The 18,934-nt window shown below is 32.7% G+C and overlaps 3 protein-coding genes across 8 annotated transcripts; all 3 read right to left on the bottom strand.

Moving 5' to 3' along the window:
* On the bottom strand, nucleotides 484-5,806 carry LOC109331882 (probable sugar phosphate/phosphate translocator At3g17430). Of its 4 annotated transcripts, none has more exons than XM_019566662.1 (10): nucleotides 5,719-5,806; nucleotides 4,144-4,252; nucleotides 3,917-4,024; nucleotides 3,729-3,760; nucleotides 3,603-3,653; nucleotides 2,627-2,688; nucleotides 2,258-2,519; nucleotides 1,671-1,936; nucleotides 1,472-1,566; nucleotides 846-989 (listed from the first exon to the last, which is right to left on the bottom strand). In XM_019566662.1, the coding sequence occupies exons 2-10, from the start codon at nucleotides 4,243-4,245 to the stop codon at nucleotides 846-848; spliced, it is 1,122 nt and encodes a 373-aa protein (XP_019422207.1). In that variant the 5' UTR covers nucleotides 4,246-4,252; nucleotides 5,719-5,806. The 4 variants fall into 4 exon arrangements, with proteins under 4 accessions (XP_019422225.1, XP_019422207.1, XP_019422199.1 ...); XM_019566654.1 differs by having other exon boundaries at nucleotides 5,724-5,804; XM_019566671.1 differs by lacking the exon at nucleotides 5,719-5,806 and adding an exon at nucleotides 4,549-4,713.
* LOC109331903 (pto-interacting protein 1-like) lies at nucleotides 9,544-13,042 on the bottom strand. 3 transcript variants are annotated; one of them, XM_019566703.1, is made up of 8 exons: nucleotides 12,911-13,042; nucleotides 11,590-11,685; nucleotides 11,183-11,430; nucleotides 10,975-11,101; nucleotides 10,588-10,861; nucleotides 10,149-10,281; nucleotides 9,968-10,054; nucleotides 9,544-9,845 (listed from the first exon to the last, which is right to left on the bottom strand). In XM_019566703.1, exons 2-8 carry the CDS (start codon nucleotides 11,672-11,674, stop codon nucleotides 9,717-9,719), a joined length of 1,083 nt encoding a protein of 360 aa, XP_019422248.1. In that variant the 5' UTR covers nucleotides 11,675-11,685; nucleotides 12,911-13,042; the 3' UTR covers nucleotides 9,544-9,716. The 3 variants fall into 3 exon arrangements, with proteins under 3 accessions (XP_019422248.1, XP_019422256.1, XP_019422239.1); XM_019566711.1 differs by lacking the exon at nucleotides 12,911-13,042 and adding an exon at nucleotides 11,773-12,274; XM_019566694.1 differs by lacking the exon at nucleotides 12,911-13,042 and adding an exon at nucleotides 11,768-12,273.
* On the bottom strand, nucleotides 15,363-18,361 carry LOC109331848 (S-adenosylmethionine synthase 1). Its single transcript, XM_019566611.1, has 2 exons — nucleotides 18,256-18,361; nucleotides 15,363-16,793 (listed from the first exon to the last, which is right to left on the bottom strand). The coding sequence occupies exon 2, from the start codon at nucleotides 16,783-16,785 to the stop codon at nucleotides 15,601-15,603; it is 1,185 nt and encodes a 394-aa protein (XP_019422156.1). The 5' UTR covers nucleotides 16,786-16,793; nucleotides 18,256-18,361; the 3' UTR covers nucleotides 15,363-15,600.

Genomic DNA, 18,934 nt, shown 5'->3' with positions numbered 1-18,934 from the left:
GTGAAATTCCTTCTTTCAAATTACTAACCATATCACCCATAATTGCGATGTGTCATCGAATCATATTATTGTGATCACAATACAACCATATCTTGCCACATTTGGGATGAATCGAACCACATCAAACACAAGTAACACTATGTATTGGCATCCCTATCCTGATGGTCATTAATAATTTCTGAGACTAGTCTCCTAAATACCAAAATTTATTTACCAGTTTGATCAAAATTTTAAGTTTTTGATGTTAAAAAGTTAACCCACATGAACTTTCTTCGAAAATTGGTCCCACTTTCACTGAGATTAGTCCCCTAAATGCATTGAATGAGAGTACTTGTAATTTTTAATGCGTTTCTTCAACAGAACTTTGTAGTCAAATCATTACATTGAGGAATGATCAATCTCTCTAAAATTGGATCAGAATGAAGAGTTCTTTTCTTTTTAAGAAGCTTTAAGCTAACAATCAGTTAATAAGCACTTCCATGCCATAGTAAGCTTTGAAAAAATAGCTAAAAACATATATAGGCTACACCCAAGAAAATTCAACCATCATAGTTATAAAAGATCCATGAGTAAGAAATAAAACCAAGCCTATACATGAATGAGTTGATTTACCAGTGAATACCTTGAACCTAAACAAAATCAATTCTACCAAAAAGAATGTTTCTTCCACTTTGTTTTCTTTCTCCTCCTGTTTTTCCCCTCTTCTTTTGGAAGGAGCCATCCATGTGTTCTCTTTTAGGAAGAAAGGTAAAGTTTTATTTGGTTCCTCTGCACTCTTAGCCTCTAAAAGCTATATGGCTTTCTTCCTGAGATGAGAAATTCTTTGCCTATAAGCTAGATTTCTGCTAAGCTGGCTTTCTTCCGAGATGTGATAGTCGCGACGAAGCCATTAAAGGAGCTTCTTCATCAAAATTAGTATAATAAACAGAATCATTCCACTCCTCATTGACATTCACATCATCATCTAACTTTTTCTCAGGAAGCAGCTCCTATATATTGAAAAGGAAATATTGAAGCAACAAAACATGTTTCCTTAAAAATTACCAATCACTTGCAACAATTGTATAAAATTGACCAGAAATGATAACTGAATCAAGAGTTAAGGTTTGCAAATAAAACTTAAATATGCCCTACAGAAAGGAAAGGTAAAGGTGAGATCAGTTAACAATTACTCTAAGCTATCTTGAAATTATGAAGACAGAGAAGACCATGATTAGATTCTGGGTACATGGTTTACCAAAAAAAGTTGATTTCGGATGTGTGAAGGCATGATAAGATAGAACTTTAGTGAACAATGCCCACACTTCTTGTATACAAAGGTCTATTATTTGGTCATAATTAACAGAAGGTGGCAAAAGGCTCAAGATTAAGGATTAACTTAGAGAACAAAGCCAGAGACACTTAACTAGAGCATGAGTACTGAATTACTGATCAAACTACAAAACAAACAAAAGTTACTGAAAAGGCTCACCTTTACTGATTCCTCTTGGATACTTGGTATAGGAGGTTGGTGTGTACGAACATCCCTGAGCTTCAAGTAGTTGTAAAAAACAACACCAATTAAAGCTGCAAATACAAAAATAATTAATATAAAGAGACACTGCAGGAAACCCATGGAAGAGATGAAATTTATACTACTATTAATGATTTTTCAATAAAGAAACATATACCTATAGCATAGCCGATAATATTAAGTCCGGTAATCTTTGATTCAGGAAATAGGACAGTTGAAAGAGTGATAAGTATCCAGTCTTTCAAAACGCCAGCCACTCGAATAGTTACTGCCCCAGTTCTACCAATCACTAAAAATGTTGCAAGATTCAATGCTAAAGCACAAAGAGCATTTGAAAAAAATATCCAAAAGTTAAACTGCATATGTGGAGCTTCCATCTCAGGCTTCTCAAGGATATACCAGGGGACAAAGAGAAATACAAAGCTGCATATAATAATGAATAAGTGATTACTACAAGCCAGATAAAATAAATAAAGACATATTTGAACTTTAATGTATACAGGACCCAAGTTAGAAGGAGCAGAGCAATCATTTACGGGTAAAGCACAAAAAAGTTGCTGCCATAGAAATTTCATTCAGGAGGGAAGGATTGGGATTAACATAAGAGCAACATAATATCTCCTGCAGCATTTTGACTAACAAGTTTTTTGTAACACAAAAACAGTCATCACACCATCTAGTGAGGGACCCCAAGGGCATAATGAGTACCATATTTGGGTTTTCATATAACAAGAACAGAACTACCTGCAGGGTGCTATGTAATACAAGCTGGTTATAGGGTTTAGTGTCAAGCCCTTCTTTTGAAGAAGAACTTGAGTTAAGACCAGCCTCAATGCTTCAGCAACTATTCCTGTGACCTGATAAACTGTGCCGATCACATTAAAATGAATTTCCCCATAGGAGGAAACAACAACTCCAACACTGACCAGCACCATGTTCCAGAACACATCACACCTTAATTTCTCAGTTCCCCAACTAACAGCCGTGAGAAATGTTGCCACCGGCACTGTACATAAAAAAAATTGTACAGTAAAAAAGAAGGACGATCATACAGTAAGGAATGTTATTTTCCATAAAAATGACAGATGGAAAGGTGATACACAACTAACTTACTCAAGGCTTTAAGCATCTGGATGAAGGCCACAGAAATGTACAAATAAGCAGTGTTCCCAAACCTAAATAGACAAAAAAGTAATTAGACCAATATTTACAATACACTAGGAAATGATGAGGTTGCAAAACCACTCATGAAATAATCAGTGGATGCATCTTAGTCGCTATTGATACAACTTCAACTCAATTTATTTGATTTCATGATAAATCAACTATGTACTATGGTCCCAATATGTTACCAACTCAATTCATTTAAGGCTCAACCTAAATGAGTTAAGACCGGTAATTTTTAGTATTTGTTAACTTCAGAATTTGCTATGAAATCATGACTTTCTTTTATCAGCTAATATCCTAGTAAATGCATATGGCTGTCAACATAATGATTAACAAATATATGTCCCATAAAAAGTCATTAAATCTTCTTATATCTGCATACAGTGACTGATGCCAGACCAAGTTTTCCTTGATCTAAGAAATTTGTAATGAAACCATTAATTATCAGCATATTTCCTACTACATGCAGAAGGAAATCAACAGAGCGAATAAGAAATACATTATAGCTTCCGCTAAAATGTTAGTTTAACTTCTCACATCTACAAAAAAAATTGTAATCAACATTTTTGTGCCACAACATTTCTGCATGGCCCCACACACACATGAGTGTGCACACAAATGCAAATGGAAACAACTTCAGCTTCCCTAAAATGACAAGGAAATTTACCCAGTGACATCAGCTTAATTTTCCAAGCATAAAATTGAACATAGGGGACTTTCTAGGTACACATACATCACAATTTATACATGACATGCTCACATTACAGCTTGAGTTCAACATCAATTGCTTACCATTAGATCAGCTTAGTCTTCCAAGCATAGAATTGAACATAGTAGACGCTTAAGGCAAACACACATTACAATTTACATATGGCTTTACTCAAATTATTACAACTTCAAGTCAAGAGCATCGATTGCTTACCACAGACTTGCTGCAAAGAAGGCACTTATAGGAACCACACAAGTTGCATATCTGAAAATCGCACATTTTATGTGAAGCTTCAAAAATTAAATGAAATATGAAACGGGATGTCTGTAGAATTCTTACATGTGAAATGTCATTTTAACCGGTGATACAACCTGTGCCAATTGAAAAAAGAGGGCAGGGGGTAATCTGGTTAGTTCTGAAATAATCTCAAGAAAAATGAATAGAACAATAACGAAGAGGAGTATAAAGAATTAATAACGAAAAAACTATTTAAACTGATAACATTACAACACCCAACAGAGTCATACCTTCAGAACACGAATAAGCACAAAGGCCACTGCTCCAGAAAAAGCCATATGGATCATGGTGAGTGTTATTGGAAATGGAAAATTAAAGTACAATGTGGAGAGGACCCACTGCAGTAAACCAAGGCCCACAAAAGGAAAGAGACTGAGCAAACCATATTACAGTACAAGATAAATCACAAAATATAAACGAAAAAATTTGTTAGCATATCATATCTGTGATTCCTTGCCTTGTTATACAGAATAACCCCTGACGAAAGTGAAATGTAAACTAGAAGGTACATGTAGGTCAGCACATGCTGTCTAGTCATCATTGTCGAAGTGATTCCCATGTCTATCCTGCAAAAGCCAATGCAATCTAGAATGTTACATGAAAATGCCAGCTATCTGTGTTCATTATCATTGTCGTGCAATTAACTTCATTTTAACAGTCATTGTCCTTTGAAGACCCGGGTTAGCATAAATATGAATGAGATAAAAATCAGTGTGTCAATATATATCATTAACATCATCTATACATAATGTGATAAACAAGTATTTTCAAAGAAATTACAGAGGATTCATTGAGAGTTTTCCCTTGCAGACTCCCTAGTACAAAACCGTTCTGGATAGACCAAAAATAAAAGGCTTAACACCAGCCAGGCAAACTTGCAGCTCCAAGCTACCTCAGCCCACTTAACAGGATGCCTACTCAACAGGAAACTACTCCAGCCAAACAACAAGTTGCTTCCGGACAACAACCTAATATTATTATATCTTTTAACTATTTCATTGAGACTTGACAAAGTTTTACATCCGCAGTCGACTGCCTAACACAACCTTAACCTTTAATCTGAACGAGGTGTGGCCATGTATAACTTTGCAATAAAGCACTACACAAGCAAGGTTTTGTTCTTGGTGCACTCAGCACCGTTATTTTTCCTTTCTGCTAACCAGCTACCCGACATGAGGGGTGCCACGCAACACGAGGGGCCGAGATGCCAAACACTTCCGGCTACCGCTGAGTAATTAAACAAATTCACAGATTGCATAGCCAGTTAACAAAAAACTATTAAATCATACAAAGATCCCTCTTCAATGAGGGCATTTCGGGATGGGCCGAAAAATCTCTTCTCTCTAATAACTACCAATCTTTGCTATATGGAAACAAAATCCCTTCATCTATTACTTCCCCTACAAGTAAACACACACATTGAATACAAGACTAAGCCACCCATGTATCCTTCTACACTAATACATTCTCTTCTATCACTGCACACAACCCTAATACATCATCAATCACGCGACGGAATCAGTTACATACCTTAGAACCCAGTTCTTAACACAAATATTGAATATGAAACATATGAGAATGGGAATTACTAACAAGCAGTTCAATATGAACAAGCTGAATCACTAAGTTAAAAACTCATAGATTATATAAATCAAGAACCCGAGACGACCCTTCGCTTTCGCGCAACTATAATGTCGCTTGCCTTGTCAGAGTTTAAATCCTGAAAACAGCCTACTTACTGTTATCCTTCCGAGAGTAAGGCTGTATACATCTACTCTATCCGGACATCGTGGCCGGTGTTTTACTTAATTTAGGAAGAAGACGGTCCACAAAGATTATTATATAAAAAAATTGGAAGTAGTAGAAATATAAATACGGTACTGTTTGATTCGTTGTTTGTTTATAAAGTTAAGAATATTAACATGCAATTTTGATTCAATAATGCTAAATTGAAATGAAAAAGAGAAGAAATGGAAGAAGAAAAAGTAGAAAGAATAATAATAAAGAAAAAGAAAAGGAGAGAGATTATAACTAAACTGATCTGAAGAAAAATGGAGGAAGAGAAAGAGGATGTGAGAGATTTTGTCCTTTTTCGATTTAAAGAGAGAAAGGTTTAATTTTCATTTATTTATTTATTTGTATTTAAATATTTATTTATTATATATCAACCAAAAACATTTCTTCCTCCGACAAACAGGACCTGACTAAGACTAACTCACTTTTAATTTTCGTTATCAATACCAAATTATATTATTTCTTTTTTATACCAATCATTCGGAAAATATAATTTTTAAATATAATGTCTTTTTTTTTTTTGTTATATCTGACAGTAAGTCAGGTTTTTGGGTAAAAAAATTAGTTTTAATAATATAATTTTCTTGCTTTAGCTTATGAATTTTTGGGAATTGATGGACCTAATTTAATAAGTTGTAAGTTTCTTTCCAAATATGGAGATTACTAAAACGAGTTTTGGTTGTAAATAAAAAAATCATTCATATATAGTATAGGTTGAATACCTTTGATATTAAAATTGAAGAACAAAATTACCAAATTAAAAATGATTGTAAATAGTCATACATAAATAGTCATAGTTATTAAATAAATAGTCATAGTTATTAATATAGTTAAATATTATTTATATGTTGATTATTATTGACTTTTAAATAAAAATAATATTAAAGTACTTGTTATATATAGATGAAGGATCCATTTACACTCAAATTAAATTATATTCTCATCTTTTTTTAAGGAACTAATCAATTTCGGATGTATGAATGTCCCTCATAGCAAGTATCATTCATATGAATCAAAAACTATTGACTTTTTAGTCGTCACCCTAAAATCTAATAATATCTTATTGAAAGTGATTGATATATAATAGAGAGAAATAGTCATTTATGATTTGTTATTATAGACATAACTATTACAAGCAACTAGGTATATTTATTAATACTTGTTTTCTGATTTGATAAAATGATTTTATTATACCAAAAAGCATACAAGAGTCCATAAGAATTTAATGAGTTTGGTGAATGAATATTAATGAGTACTGGACTTTAAATCAGACCCACAGTAATGGTAGTAACCAGAATATACCAGACCCCATCACATTATCTCACCAAACTCCATCATATCCCTGTTGTGGACACCCACCTTTATAATAAGAAAATAATGTTAATACATATTTCCATTCAAAAATATATTATATTTTTAAAAGATTTAGGTAAGTTATGCAAAATAATTTTTTTATGTAGAATATGTTGTGTAGTTAAATATCTTGTTTTTTTTACAAATACAATTGTCTTTGATGTATGTGACTAAATAACTTGATGCCTAATTTATAGATTAAAAAATTAACTTATTTACCTAAACAAATTGATTTTTTGACCCAATATCCACACAATATTAGTGATAGTTAGGATAAAACTATCTCTAAGATTATGACATTTGGATTCAAACCAATGTCTTCATAGATAATGTATGTTGATAGATAGGGAAAAAGGTTGAGTTTGTCCAATGTGTGAAAGTTATCATCATTTATCTGTTAACAACTATTTACTATCAATTAAACATCGTGTATATATATATATATATATATATATATTTCTAAGACAATAATCTAGTATATATATATATATATATATATATATATATTTGTATGTTAGTATCAAGTTACTCCTACAGTGTTAGTAAAAAAATAGAGTAAATTACACTGACACGAGTTTTAGTGAAATTACACAAACCATCTCTCACTTTTCTACACCTATACAAACCCCTCATTTTTTATACTTTTATTATACTGATCACCCTGCATAATAAATAAGTGTAATTTTTCTGAACAAAAAATGTGATAAATACAATTAAGTTAAACAAAACATAATATATTGTGGAGACAAGTCTAAATAATATATGAGTCAATACCTCTTTATTATTTTTGGTTCGTTACGATATAGTATAAGAGCGATTTAAAAACTATATTTTTAGAAGTGTTGATACATTTTTGTAACAAAAAATAATAAAGATACATTAATTTGTATATTATTTGAATTTTTACTCACAATATACCATGTTTTGTTTAACTTAATTGCATTTATCAAATTTTTTGTTTAAAAGATTACACTTATTTCTCACGTATGGGTGATCAGTATAATGAAAGTATAAAAACTAAGGGAGGTTTGTATAGGTATAGAAAAGTGAGGGTGATTTATATAATTTTACTAAAACTCAGGGGTATCAGTATAATTAAGTCTAAAAAATATCAATAACTCTAGAGAGGAACTGTAAGAAGTCATTATTCATTCCTTGAATCATTATACTTTTGAAACTTAGAGCTTATGATTCATCTTTGGACATTTGATATATGTTAAGATCTTTGTAGGGCCCAATGTATAGTTTAGGAGGGCAAAGTGTGTTTATTGAATTTCACAATTTAGATGTAGGCCAATTTTGATAACATCTTTTCAAGGGGAGAACATTTGCATCAAGGAGAGTATAATATTCTAAGAAAAACTTTTCTTGTTATTACGCAATTTGGCAAGTGATTCAATATAAGGACAAAGTTTTAGCATGATCACTAGAAATTTTATGATTTGTTTGTGATTTTAATTTTGGAGAAGAATGAAAGAAAATTGAGACTTCAAAGTTATCTCACAAATGTTTTGATGATTTTAAAGTCTTTATTTCCCTTTCACTTTCATTTTCTTTTCCATCATCTCCAAAATTGAACTTGCAAACAAACACTTAGAACTTAGAACTAAAGGTTTTAGTAATCATGTTCAAACTTAATAATGCTATTAATACCATGCCAAATTAAGCAAGCACCACAACAAGAAAAGTTCCACTAGAATATTGTGTTCTCCATGATGCAATTGATTCTCCCTTTGCAAACACCACAATGTAAAAGGATATATATCTGCTATCCTATAAGTTGTGTCACTGCATGTGTCATTAGCTGTGATTTGTCAAAAAAATAATTAATTATTAATTTTTTAACTTCAATATAATTTATCAACCAATCATAGGCTACTGGTATATGCAGTGGCACATTTTGGGCAATAGTAGATGTACTCCCGGTATAAAAAGAGCCAAACTTCTCTCTGGTATACAGTTCGGTGGAAATAAATAGAAAAACTAAAAAACAGTGATACTTTTATCCCTTTAACTTACATTGACATTACATTTTTACCCTTAAAAATATACTAAAAACCTAATTGTCCTTTCCAGTGATGAGAAGAGTCGGACTCGTATAAAAATGCCCTTCATGTAAATTGCGAAAGAAGATACAATGTCCTCCCAAACTATAGATTGTGCACTATGAAGTGCTTTGAACTTGATCATATATGACATGCTCAAAGATGAAACTAATATCAGTTAAACAAAGCTACAACATTTTCAAATGATCCAAGGTACCACATGATATTGGGTACCCAAATAAGTTTCATTCTCATGTTTGATTGTCATAGTTGCTTTATAAAAAGCAATCCTTGGAATGTAAATAAAAGGTTAAAAAAAGATGTAAAAGTCTTTTCACACAAAATTTGATATTCACATGAGAATCTAAGTATACTAATACAATAATGATGATTAAAAAAAAAAAACTTTTGTTCAATTATACTCGAACATGTCTCTAGAAGAACATGGAAATTCAAATCATCCAAACCAGAACCAAACTTTTAATAAGGCTACAAGAGTGACTGGTACCACATTCAGCACTCAATAAATCACACTACACCCAAAGAGAATAGATGTTTCCCAATGATTTCAAGTAAGATGGAAATAAAATAATTCCAGCAGAAAGGGACATAGAAAGAAGGAACACATAGCAAACAATTAACAACAAATTAATAAAAGAAGCAAGTAAGCCTCAAAGAACCTCATGAATTATGAACAAAATGAATGCACTATAAATGGGGATATATAACCATGTTTGAGGAATTTACCATCAGCTTTTGAAGCAGTCTTTTTCTTATATTTTGCAAGCAAAGTTGTGCAGATACTCACAGGTACAGATAAAAAAGATATACAGACAGATTAGTTTGTAGTTTCATTAGTAGGTCCAGGTCTTGCATTCATCAAAGGTTGAAGGGCTTTTACGACAATGCTCATGTTTGGTCTGAAATCGGCTTCATATTGCACGCAAAGTGCAGCAACTGCGGCCATCTGAAATTAACCAAGCATCATGCAAATTCTACAGTAATACACCTCCATAAACAGTTCACAACACCTTAGCAAGAAAATTGGTATACTAAAGTAGGAAGAAAAATATAATAAAACACAGTCACCTTAGCAACAGCTTTGGGCGGGTATTCTCCACCTAGTCTAACATCTACACATTGCTTGACTTTATCCTCACTGAGTTTTGGTGTAGCCTGAAACACATCGATTACTACGATAAGCTATCTGTTCTACACTAAATTTTCTGACAATAGGGCGTTAGATCATTATAATGAGGTTTGGGTTTACCCAAGTAACCAGGCTTTGCTGCCCGCGTGGTAGTGTATGATCGACAGGCTTCCTTCCGGTCAAAAGTTCCAGAAGGACAACACCAAAGCTGTATACATCGCTCTTAGCATTCAACTGTCCAGTCATCGCATATCTGCATCCCCAAGGTTAGGCATATAGTATAGAGGTCAAGATAAATACTTTCCGGGACACTTGGTATATAAGAATAGTTTAATTTCTCCAAATTATTCTTAGTTAAAATTTATAAAGAAACATAGAAAAAAGCTTTGGGAATTCATAATGCTTCTCTAGTCAAGTACTAAAGGATAATTTTCTATTGCTTTTCCATTAATTCTTCAGCAACTATGCTTAAAATCAAGAGGTCCAATATAAACAATGGGCTAAAATAAAGCATGTGATACCAAATGTATCTTGACAATTTGATATGCAAATATATTACTCTGGTGCATGATAACCAAAGGTTCCAAGGACACGGGTGGAATGAAGACGTGCCGCCATGTCAGGAGCTTGATTTGACAAATCAAAATCTGCAATTTTAGCAACATCATCATCAAAGATTAATACATTGCTTGACTTGATGTCCCGGTGGATAATGTGGGGATTAGCCCTCTCATGTAAGTACTCAAGCCCTTTTGCAGCTCCTACAGCAATTTTAACTCTCTGTGCCCATGTAAGAACAGGACCAGGCTGTGCTCCTTTAACACCTTTTCTTCCTGCATGTAAATGACAACGATAAGAACATGACGGGCATAAAAATATATTAGTGTTATATTCATAAACGTCAATAGTTTTCTGGTTCAACCAATTACAAGACAAAACCATATACCATGTAAAATATCATGAAGAGACCCATTAGATGCAAACTCGTAAGCAAGAATGCGGGAGGTTCCATCAACACAGTAACCGAGCAATTGAACAAAATTGTCATGCTTAAGCCGTGAAACCATTGAAACCTGAAAGTTCAAAAACCAAGCAATTAATGGAATTTGAACAACTTCAATGACCTAAAAGTAAGCCAAACTCGTGACATATACCTGGGCTAAAAACTCCTCATCAGGCTGTTTACTGGCATCTAACTTCTTGATTGCTGCATGCTGCCCACTTTTAAGAACACCATAATATACTCTTCCATAGGATCCCTCTCCAATCAGAGATATATCTCCGAAGTTTTCAGTAATTTCTTTTAGTTCATCCAGCGATATCTCAGGAACTTCAATGGGCTGAATTTTAACACCTTGAGCCTGCTTTGCAGTTTCAGAAGCTTGAAAATTTCCACCATTTCCTGCAGATACAATTAATCGAATTGTTGCACTGATTCAACAGGATTGAGATGGAAATGTCAAATGTCACTTAAAGATGCATGATTGCTTTGAAGTTATGAGTTGTGACTGACTAGCTAACATATATAATCTTTAGTTCACTGCTCAAGCTAGCTAATTACCTGCTGAGTTTTTTGCCACATATGGTCCTCCACTTGCAGCAGTCTTATGCAAGTCTTCCTCTTCACAACAGCCGAAACAACTCATGGTTCTTTCCGCTGATTAAAATTCATAAGCTCATCAGTTCATACTGGTAAATAGTTCACTTTTAAGCTTGAAAATACAGTCTAAAGAAAGTACCTTACACTGAGGTTTGTCAAAATTACACCTAAGACCCCTCTATTTTAGAAATTATATTGACATCCCTTCAGGTTCATGAGTTGATTACACTGACCTCCCCTGACTCTAAAACAATAGTCGTCAAGGTAGGCTGCGATGCACAAGGAGGGGACATGGGTGTAATTGTGATAAATTTCAAGGTCAATGTAATTTCTCAACAAAACAATTTTCAACTTCCACAAACAACAATTGCAACGTTCAACAGGTAAAAAGAGCATGATCCAGATATACACAATCGCAATGTTAGTGTGTGTATTAACCTTGCAAGCCCAAATATTTGTGTCAAGGTCAGTCTCTGAACAAATAAAGAATGAAGTAAATAGTATATTTCTCACACTTTTCTGTCCAATTACATTGACTATTATTATTACATTCACCATAGCTCAATTCTGGAGCTTGAAGCAGTAATTAAACCTCCATTTCCTTCATATTCGTAAGTTAAGCATGCATTATGCAACAACCAATTTGATTTAATATTAAATAAATAAATAGATTATGCAATAACCTAACTCTTAGATAAAAAAATTGTTAATCATTTATATATACATATATGTAATGAAAAAAAATAGAAAATCTATAAAATGATAAACATTGTATGATAATAAATTATTTGTGCACAGTATCCTAAATAACTAGCAAAAACAATTGGAAAAAATTAGATTAAAAATATGAAAGTATATTAATAAATAAATTTGTTTCAACAAAATACATTATCTACTTCGAGTCAAATAAATGTCTCTTAGAACAAGGCATGATTTGTACCGAACATGAGTAATGGTTGATCACGTGTTAGGTCGATCATATTTATTTCTTACTCTATACTAAATATTAATGAGCTCTAATTTTTGAACTCAAACTTAAACCAATAAAACTCGACTATGTTTAGGTCTGGTGATAATTGGACCAAACCGGATGAGCACGTAAGACATGTACTGTGCTATTGAATATAAAATTGAAAGAAACAAAAAATTCCACCAATCAGAGCGCACTGCTACTTAAAATTAAAAACCAAGTGGATCATCGTAAATATAAAATCAATTATTAAAGATTTAAAAAAAATAAATAAAAATAAAAAGTGAATTGCAAGAAGATGAAGGAGAGTACCTGAAACGAGAGAGTGTGAAGCAAGAAAGGTTGTGAGAACTGAGACAAAGTTGAAGATATTCGCTCCTTAATATGCGCATGATAACACGGTGATTGATAAGTGCGTAGGATAACGTACCTTGACTTCCTTTGATTTTATTACCGATGATATTTTCTTACATTTTTAGTAAGGAATTCATCCATTTTGGATTCGTGGCTGTCACTTCTTTATAATAAGTGTTGTTCCCAAGAATCGAATCATCGACTTTGAAATACAATAGAGTTTTACATCACTAGACTAATGTCGAAAGTGATTAATGTCGTGTACTAAATGTTATATTATTACCTATGTGCTTTAATTTACTCATTGTCATTTTTCTACATTATAAAACTATTAAGTCTTAATTACAATTTATTATAAAATAGTTAGAGTGGTTTATATTTGATAATTTGAAGATTTATATTATCTGAATTTGCTTGATAATATTAATTGTATTTTATCTCCGAATTTCAGGGTTGCATGATTATATCCATAGTTGTAGAGTAAATTATCAAGTCTCCACTTTAAATTCATATGTGAATTTATGATGTTGAAACCCCAAATCATCACCTATCTCAAAAAGGAACATAGAAAACAAATGAAATGTTTCATCCTTCTTAATATACATGATAAATTATTATTATTATTATTTGTAATTATCTCTTATAATTTATCTATTTGTGAAATTAATTTCGAACAACTATTGGAGGTTTTCTTGTGAAGATAACCTTTCACTAATTGCTTAACGTGTGAAAATTGTTGTTGTATCCTTACAACAATTGACTGGACTTGGTATATATGTAACAATGGTTCAAATTGCACTAACATGGTTAATCTTAATGACTTAAAATTATGATTTTATTTAAAGTTGGTGAGGAAGATGTGTTATAGTTCATCTAATTATTTATATGGGTTAGTTAGAGGAAACTACTTTAAGCATAGAAAAGGAATATATAGTTGTGGAAATCATCTTCAATATCGGAAAATGAAGTATATTAAAATTAAAAGAAAACAACAATATAATATAATATTTATACATTTCAGATGTAATGATGTAATAATTTTATCCTTAAAAATAAAAGCAAAAATAAGTTGGTGAGAAAGATTGTTATGGTTCATCTAATTATTTCTTATTGGGTTTAATTATAGTGAGTGACCTACTTTTTAAGTAGAGAAAAAAGGATCATATAGGGGTGAAATTCCTCTTCAGTACCCTGTGTTTGAGTGTAATAAGATGAGATATTGTTATGGTATATAGTTCCAGTCTCAATATACTATAGGTTCTTGGGGAAATAAAAATGAGGACCCTATGTTGACAAAAAACAATTAAGTATATGAAACTTCAAGGAATGGCTCCTTTAAAGTACTTAAGTGAAAATGTTCAATGACCAAAATCAATCCAAAAAACTTAGGGATAAGTTAAGCCCAAAGCTATTTTAGCCATAAGGTTTTATCCAATCAATTTAAAACATGGTGCACGATGTACTCTCACATATTTAGCGTCACTTCATATGCTACCTTTTGATTGATTGAAACAAATATATTTAAGTTAAAATTTAATTTTTATAATAATTTTCTGATCAATCATAAGATCATGACACAGAAAATGATACTAAATGTTGGACAACATGTGCATATGGTCGAAAACAACCCCGTTTTTTACATGGTCAGATATCCACCTATCAATTGATGTAATTGGTATAAAAAGAATAGATATTGTGTAGTAATAGTATCTCATAATTTGTTAGGATTTAGGATGAACAAATTATTGAGTATTATTACATATGATTTATCATATATATAATGACAGTATAATTGTTTTTTTATACTGTTGACATATTCTTTGCAATTTATTTATATTATCGATACATCTTCATATGTTATTTATGGACTCTTAAACTAAGTAATACAAACTGATGGTGAATGATGTTATGAATGTAAAAAAATTTACATTATTAGTGTATACATATTAAACTCTATTAGATAATAACTTATTTCTTCAGCCTTTAAAATCTATACACCAAGAGTATAAAGATTTATACATTATTACTATATCATGCATCATTCATACTTTTATTTAATAATCAACAATCAATGATAATTGAAATATGAATGGTGGATGTTAGAATGTCTATGCATACATCTTTCTCTCATTTCTTTTAGCATGCCTAGTTCTCATATTCTAGTTGAATTAGGGAGAGATTCTTGGCTTGGTAGTTGGTACCATACCATATTTCCATTTCATGATACACTTAAAGACGAGTTTCAGGTAGATGATATTGACAAATTTGATCACCATGAAACTTGACTAATGTGCCTCATAATGGATAAAACAAAAAAATTTTGAGAGACCAAATAAGTTACTATATGTAATTTTGCCGATTTGGACTTACTTTTACATGAACTATTTTGCAGACAAGCTTTTGACATTTTGAAGTTTTCAAATGGCAATAAATTGGGAGAATATTCTGATACATGTTCATTGCAACAACATGGTAACATTGCATAAACCAAAATTAAATTGTAAGTAAAAAAGAAGGAAAAAAAAGCAGTTTAGGTATGAAATGGTAATGTTGCAGTTGCATTAGACCTATGGATGTAGCAGTAGTAACTAAACATGCGAATTATTCATCCACACCTTGACATAAGAAACCTATTAAATTCACACCTCCTAAGCTTGAGGCTTCTCCCATTTGAGTGGCTTCACAACTTCCCAAGTGAAGTCAGGGTCATCTCTTCCAAAGTGTCCATAAGCAGCTGTCTTCAGAAACCTGTGGCCACCCCTTTTAAGGTCCAAGTTAATGGTGATCATTCCGGGTCTGAAGTCGAAGTTCTCCTTCACAATTTGAAGAATCTCCTTGTCTGGGATCTTTCCAGTTCCGTAAGTGTCAACAAACACAGACAAGGGCTCAGGAACACCTATGGCATAAGAAACTTGAACAATAGCCCTGCGCGCGAGTCCATTGGCAACAACACTTTTTGCTGCCTGCCTCACAACATAGGCACCACTTCTGTCAACCTTAGTAGGGTCCTTCCCGGAGAATGCACCGCCTCCGTGAGCACCCCAGCCACCATAAGTGTCGATGATAATCTTTCTTCCGGTGAGACCAGCATCACCATGAGGTCCACCGATGACAAATCGGCCAGAAGGGTTAAGGTGAAAGATGGTCTTCTCATCTAGGTACTTCTCAGGAATGACAGGCTTGATAACATGCTCTTTAAGATCAGCAGCAATTTGATCATTAGTGACAGTCTCATCATGCTGGGTAGAAATGAGGACAGTGTGGACTCGAATGGGAACCATGGCACCATTTTCATTGTAGTACTCAACAGTTACTTGTGTCTTACCATCTGGTCTCAGCCATGGGCAGGTGCCATTCTTCCTAACATCGGTAAGCTTAGCTCCTAATTTGGTTGCAAGAACGTGGCTCAATGGCATTAACTCGGGGGTTTCATCAGTGGCATACCCAAACATGTGACCCTGATCACCAGCACCAACCTCCTCTGGTTGCTTAGTGAAGTGGCCATGCACACCCTGAGCAATATCAGGGCTCTGCTGCTCAATGTTGACCAAAACCTTGCACTTGTCAGCATCAAGACCTACATCATCAGAGATGAATCCAATGTTGCGGCACGTGTCTCGAACAATCTTCTCGTAGTCAACATTGGCCTTGGTTGTAATCTCTCCAAAGACCATGACCATGTTAGTCTTGGTGCATGTCTCACAGGCAACCTTGCTGTCAGGATCCTGTTCAAGGCAGGCATCAAGAACTGCATCGGATATCTGATCACACAGCTTGTCAGGGTGACCCTCATTGACAGATTCAGAAGTGAATAGAAAGGTCTCTGCTGCCATTTCTCAAGCTATACAAAAACAACAAACAAAATGTTTAGTATTACTTAACATCAGTAGTTACAAAAGCTTGAAAACCAAATGCATAATTAAATCTTGGGAAAAACAAGCTTACTCATTACTCAGTCTCATCCGTAGTTACAAAGGAATAATGCAGAAGCATATCATTGCTTTTTAAAATACAAGTTGAAAGAAAGAGTTGGAACCTCATGCCAAGATAATAGCTTAACTTTTCTTTTTAAAAGTTTTTGGTTCTGACTATGACAAGATAAAGTATACACTATAATCTAGATTCCCTTCCCTGGGCACAAGATATAAAGGTGGACAGAATCTAATATTGAAATTCAAGAGACATGGGAGCAAGCACAATGAGTCTCTGGACTAACTATCTATGAAAAATAAATTATTTCAATAATTGATTATTGTCATAATCAATTATAATGGAATCAATTTATTATACTTATGTGATGTTTTGCTGAAAATGATTGGTTGTCTAAAAAAATCACTTCATACACTAAATAACCAAAAATAGTATGAAAAGTTATTTAGATAGATAAATAATATTCGGTAGTTTCTTGTGAAATGGGGAAAAGGTTTCAAATAATCAAACAACGTTTTTGAATTACTGCTCAATTTTCATAATCCAGCTTCTTCAAGAATCATCTTCCACGTACAAAAAAACCTTTTTTATAGGTTCTATTTATTTGTCTCATTTCAAAACACACATTTTAAAAAAATAAAAACAAAAACAATTGTGGTGATTTAGATGACAATTATGATATAGTTTTTTCTAATATACCATTTCTATCTTTGTAGCCATTAACGTTTCCACCAATAAATATAGTAATATCAATTAATGCACAATTCTAAATTGAATAGATAATAAATAGGATAAAAAAAATCTTCAAATGGAAAGATAAAAAGGGATACAGGTAGTATATTTTAAGCAAGTTTAATTAAACCCCAAACACTACACACAGTCTTGGTCGAGTAATGTAAGGCGCTGCTAGATACCACGATGACCAAAAGGTCAAAATTCGATTAATGACAGCGACACTTGTTGGGAGGGTCACACACATAGTTCCTTAGCCAAAAGGTGATAGATAGTTGGTAGTACCAAAAAAACCCCAAACACTCAAACAAATAGTTTATGCATAAAAAAATAATCTTTCCCAAATACCATTTCAAAACTCTTGAGTTCCAAATTGAAAATAATCTAATCTTGGACCCCATGATCCTAATCCAACTAAATCAGCCTCAACAAAACTAAAATCACTAGTGAAAAATCATAATACATGAACAGCATCAGATCTAAATAGAAACAAAAAAAAACGAATTGAAAACTTAAAAACCTTTAACAGATCCAGAAACTCAAAAACGGTATAAATTAAATTCAGATCTATAACAATGTTCCAATTTTAAATACTTGAAAAGAAGACAAAGAAGGAAAATGGAACGAGAAGGTTTACGAACCTGGAGCGAGTGAGTAAAAGAGGTTGAAACGAGAGCGCGTGTACAACACTCGCTGAGAATTTGGAATGACTGATGCTAGTTAAGGACACTTATTTATAGGGATGCTAATGGGGTGGGTAAGAATTTACGACTTCACTTTTATATTTATATAATTTATAATAATTAATAGATATTAAAATAGTTATTACATTTAATAATAGTAATGAATTATAATGTATAAATATTTAATCAAAGATAACCAAAAGTATCCTTTCATCATCACCTTTATGGTAAGTAATTAATTTCTTTCAGGATTCTATATGTTTTTCCCAATAAATATCGTTTACATGAATCAAACTTTTTAGTGGAGAGAAAATTTATGAATATGTGATACAAACACCATGATACATAATTAATATATCATTCATTATTCATATATAATAATTTTATTTAATATTCATTAATAAATATTAAAAATGAATAATCTATAATACCATATTACACTATCAATACATAGATTGATGAATGCCACGCACCTTACATGAGGGGTTACCGGGAGAAGTGGTTGGCCGTTAGATTTAACGGCCAAAATGAAGGAATGGGATTTGTTGAGGTTGGTGAGAGATGAAATTTGAGATACCGGATACTGCAGGTCACTCACCAACCCTGACTGGATAAAGATGCTTATTACGTCTTTCTT

The sequence above is a fragment of the Lupinus angustifolius genome, chromosome LG02, assembly GCF_001865875.1.
Source record: "Lupinus angustifolius cultivar Tanjil chromosome LG02, LupAngTanjil_v1.0, whole genome shotgun sequence".
NCBI classification, from domain to species: domain Eukaryota; kingdom Viridiplantae; phylum Streptophyta; class Magnoliopsida; order Fabales; family Fabaceae; genus Lupinus; species Lupinus angustifolius.
The sequence above is the reverse complement of the archived record's forward strand: the minus strand, read 5'-3'. Positions and strand labels throughout refer to the sequence as shown.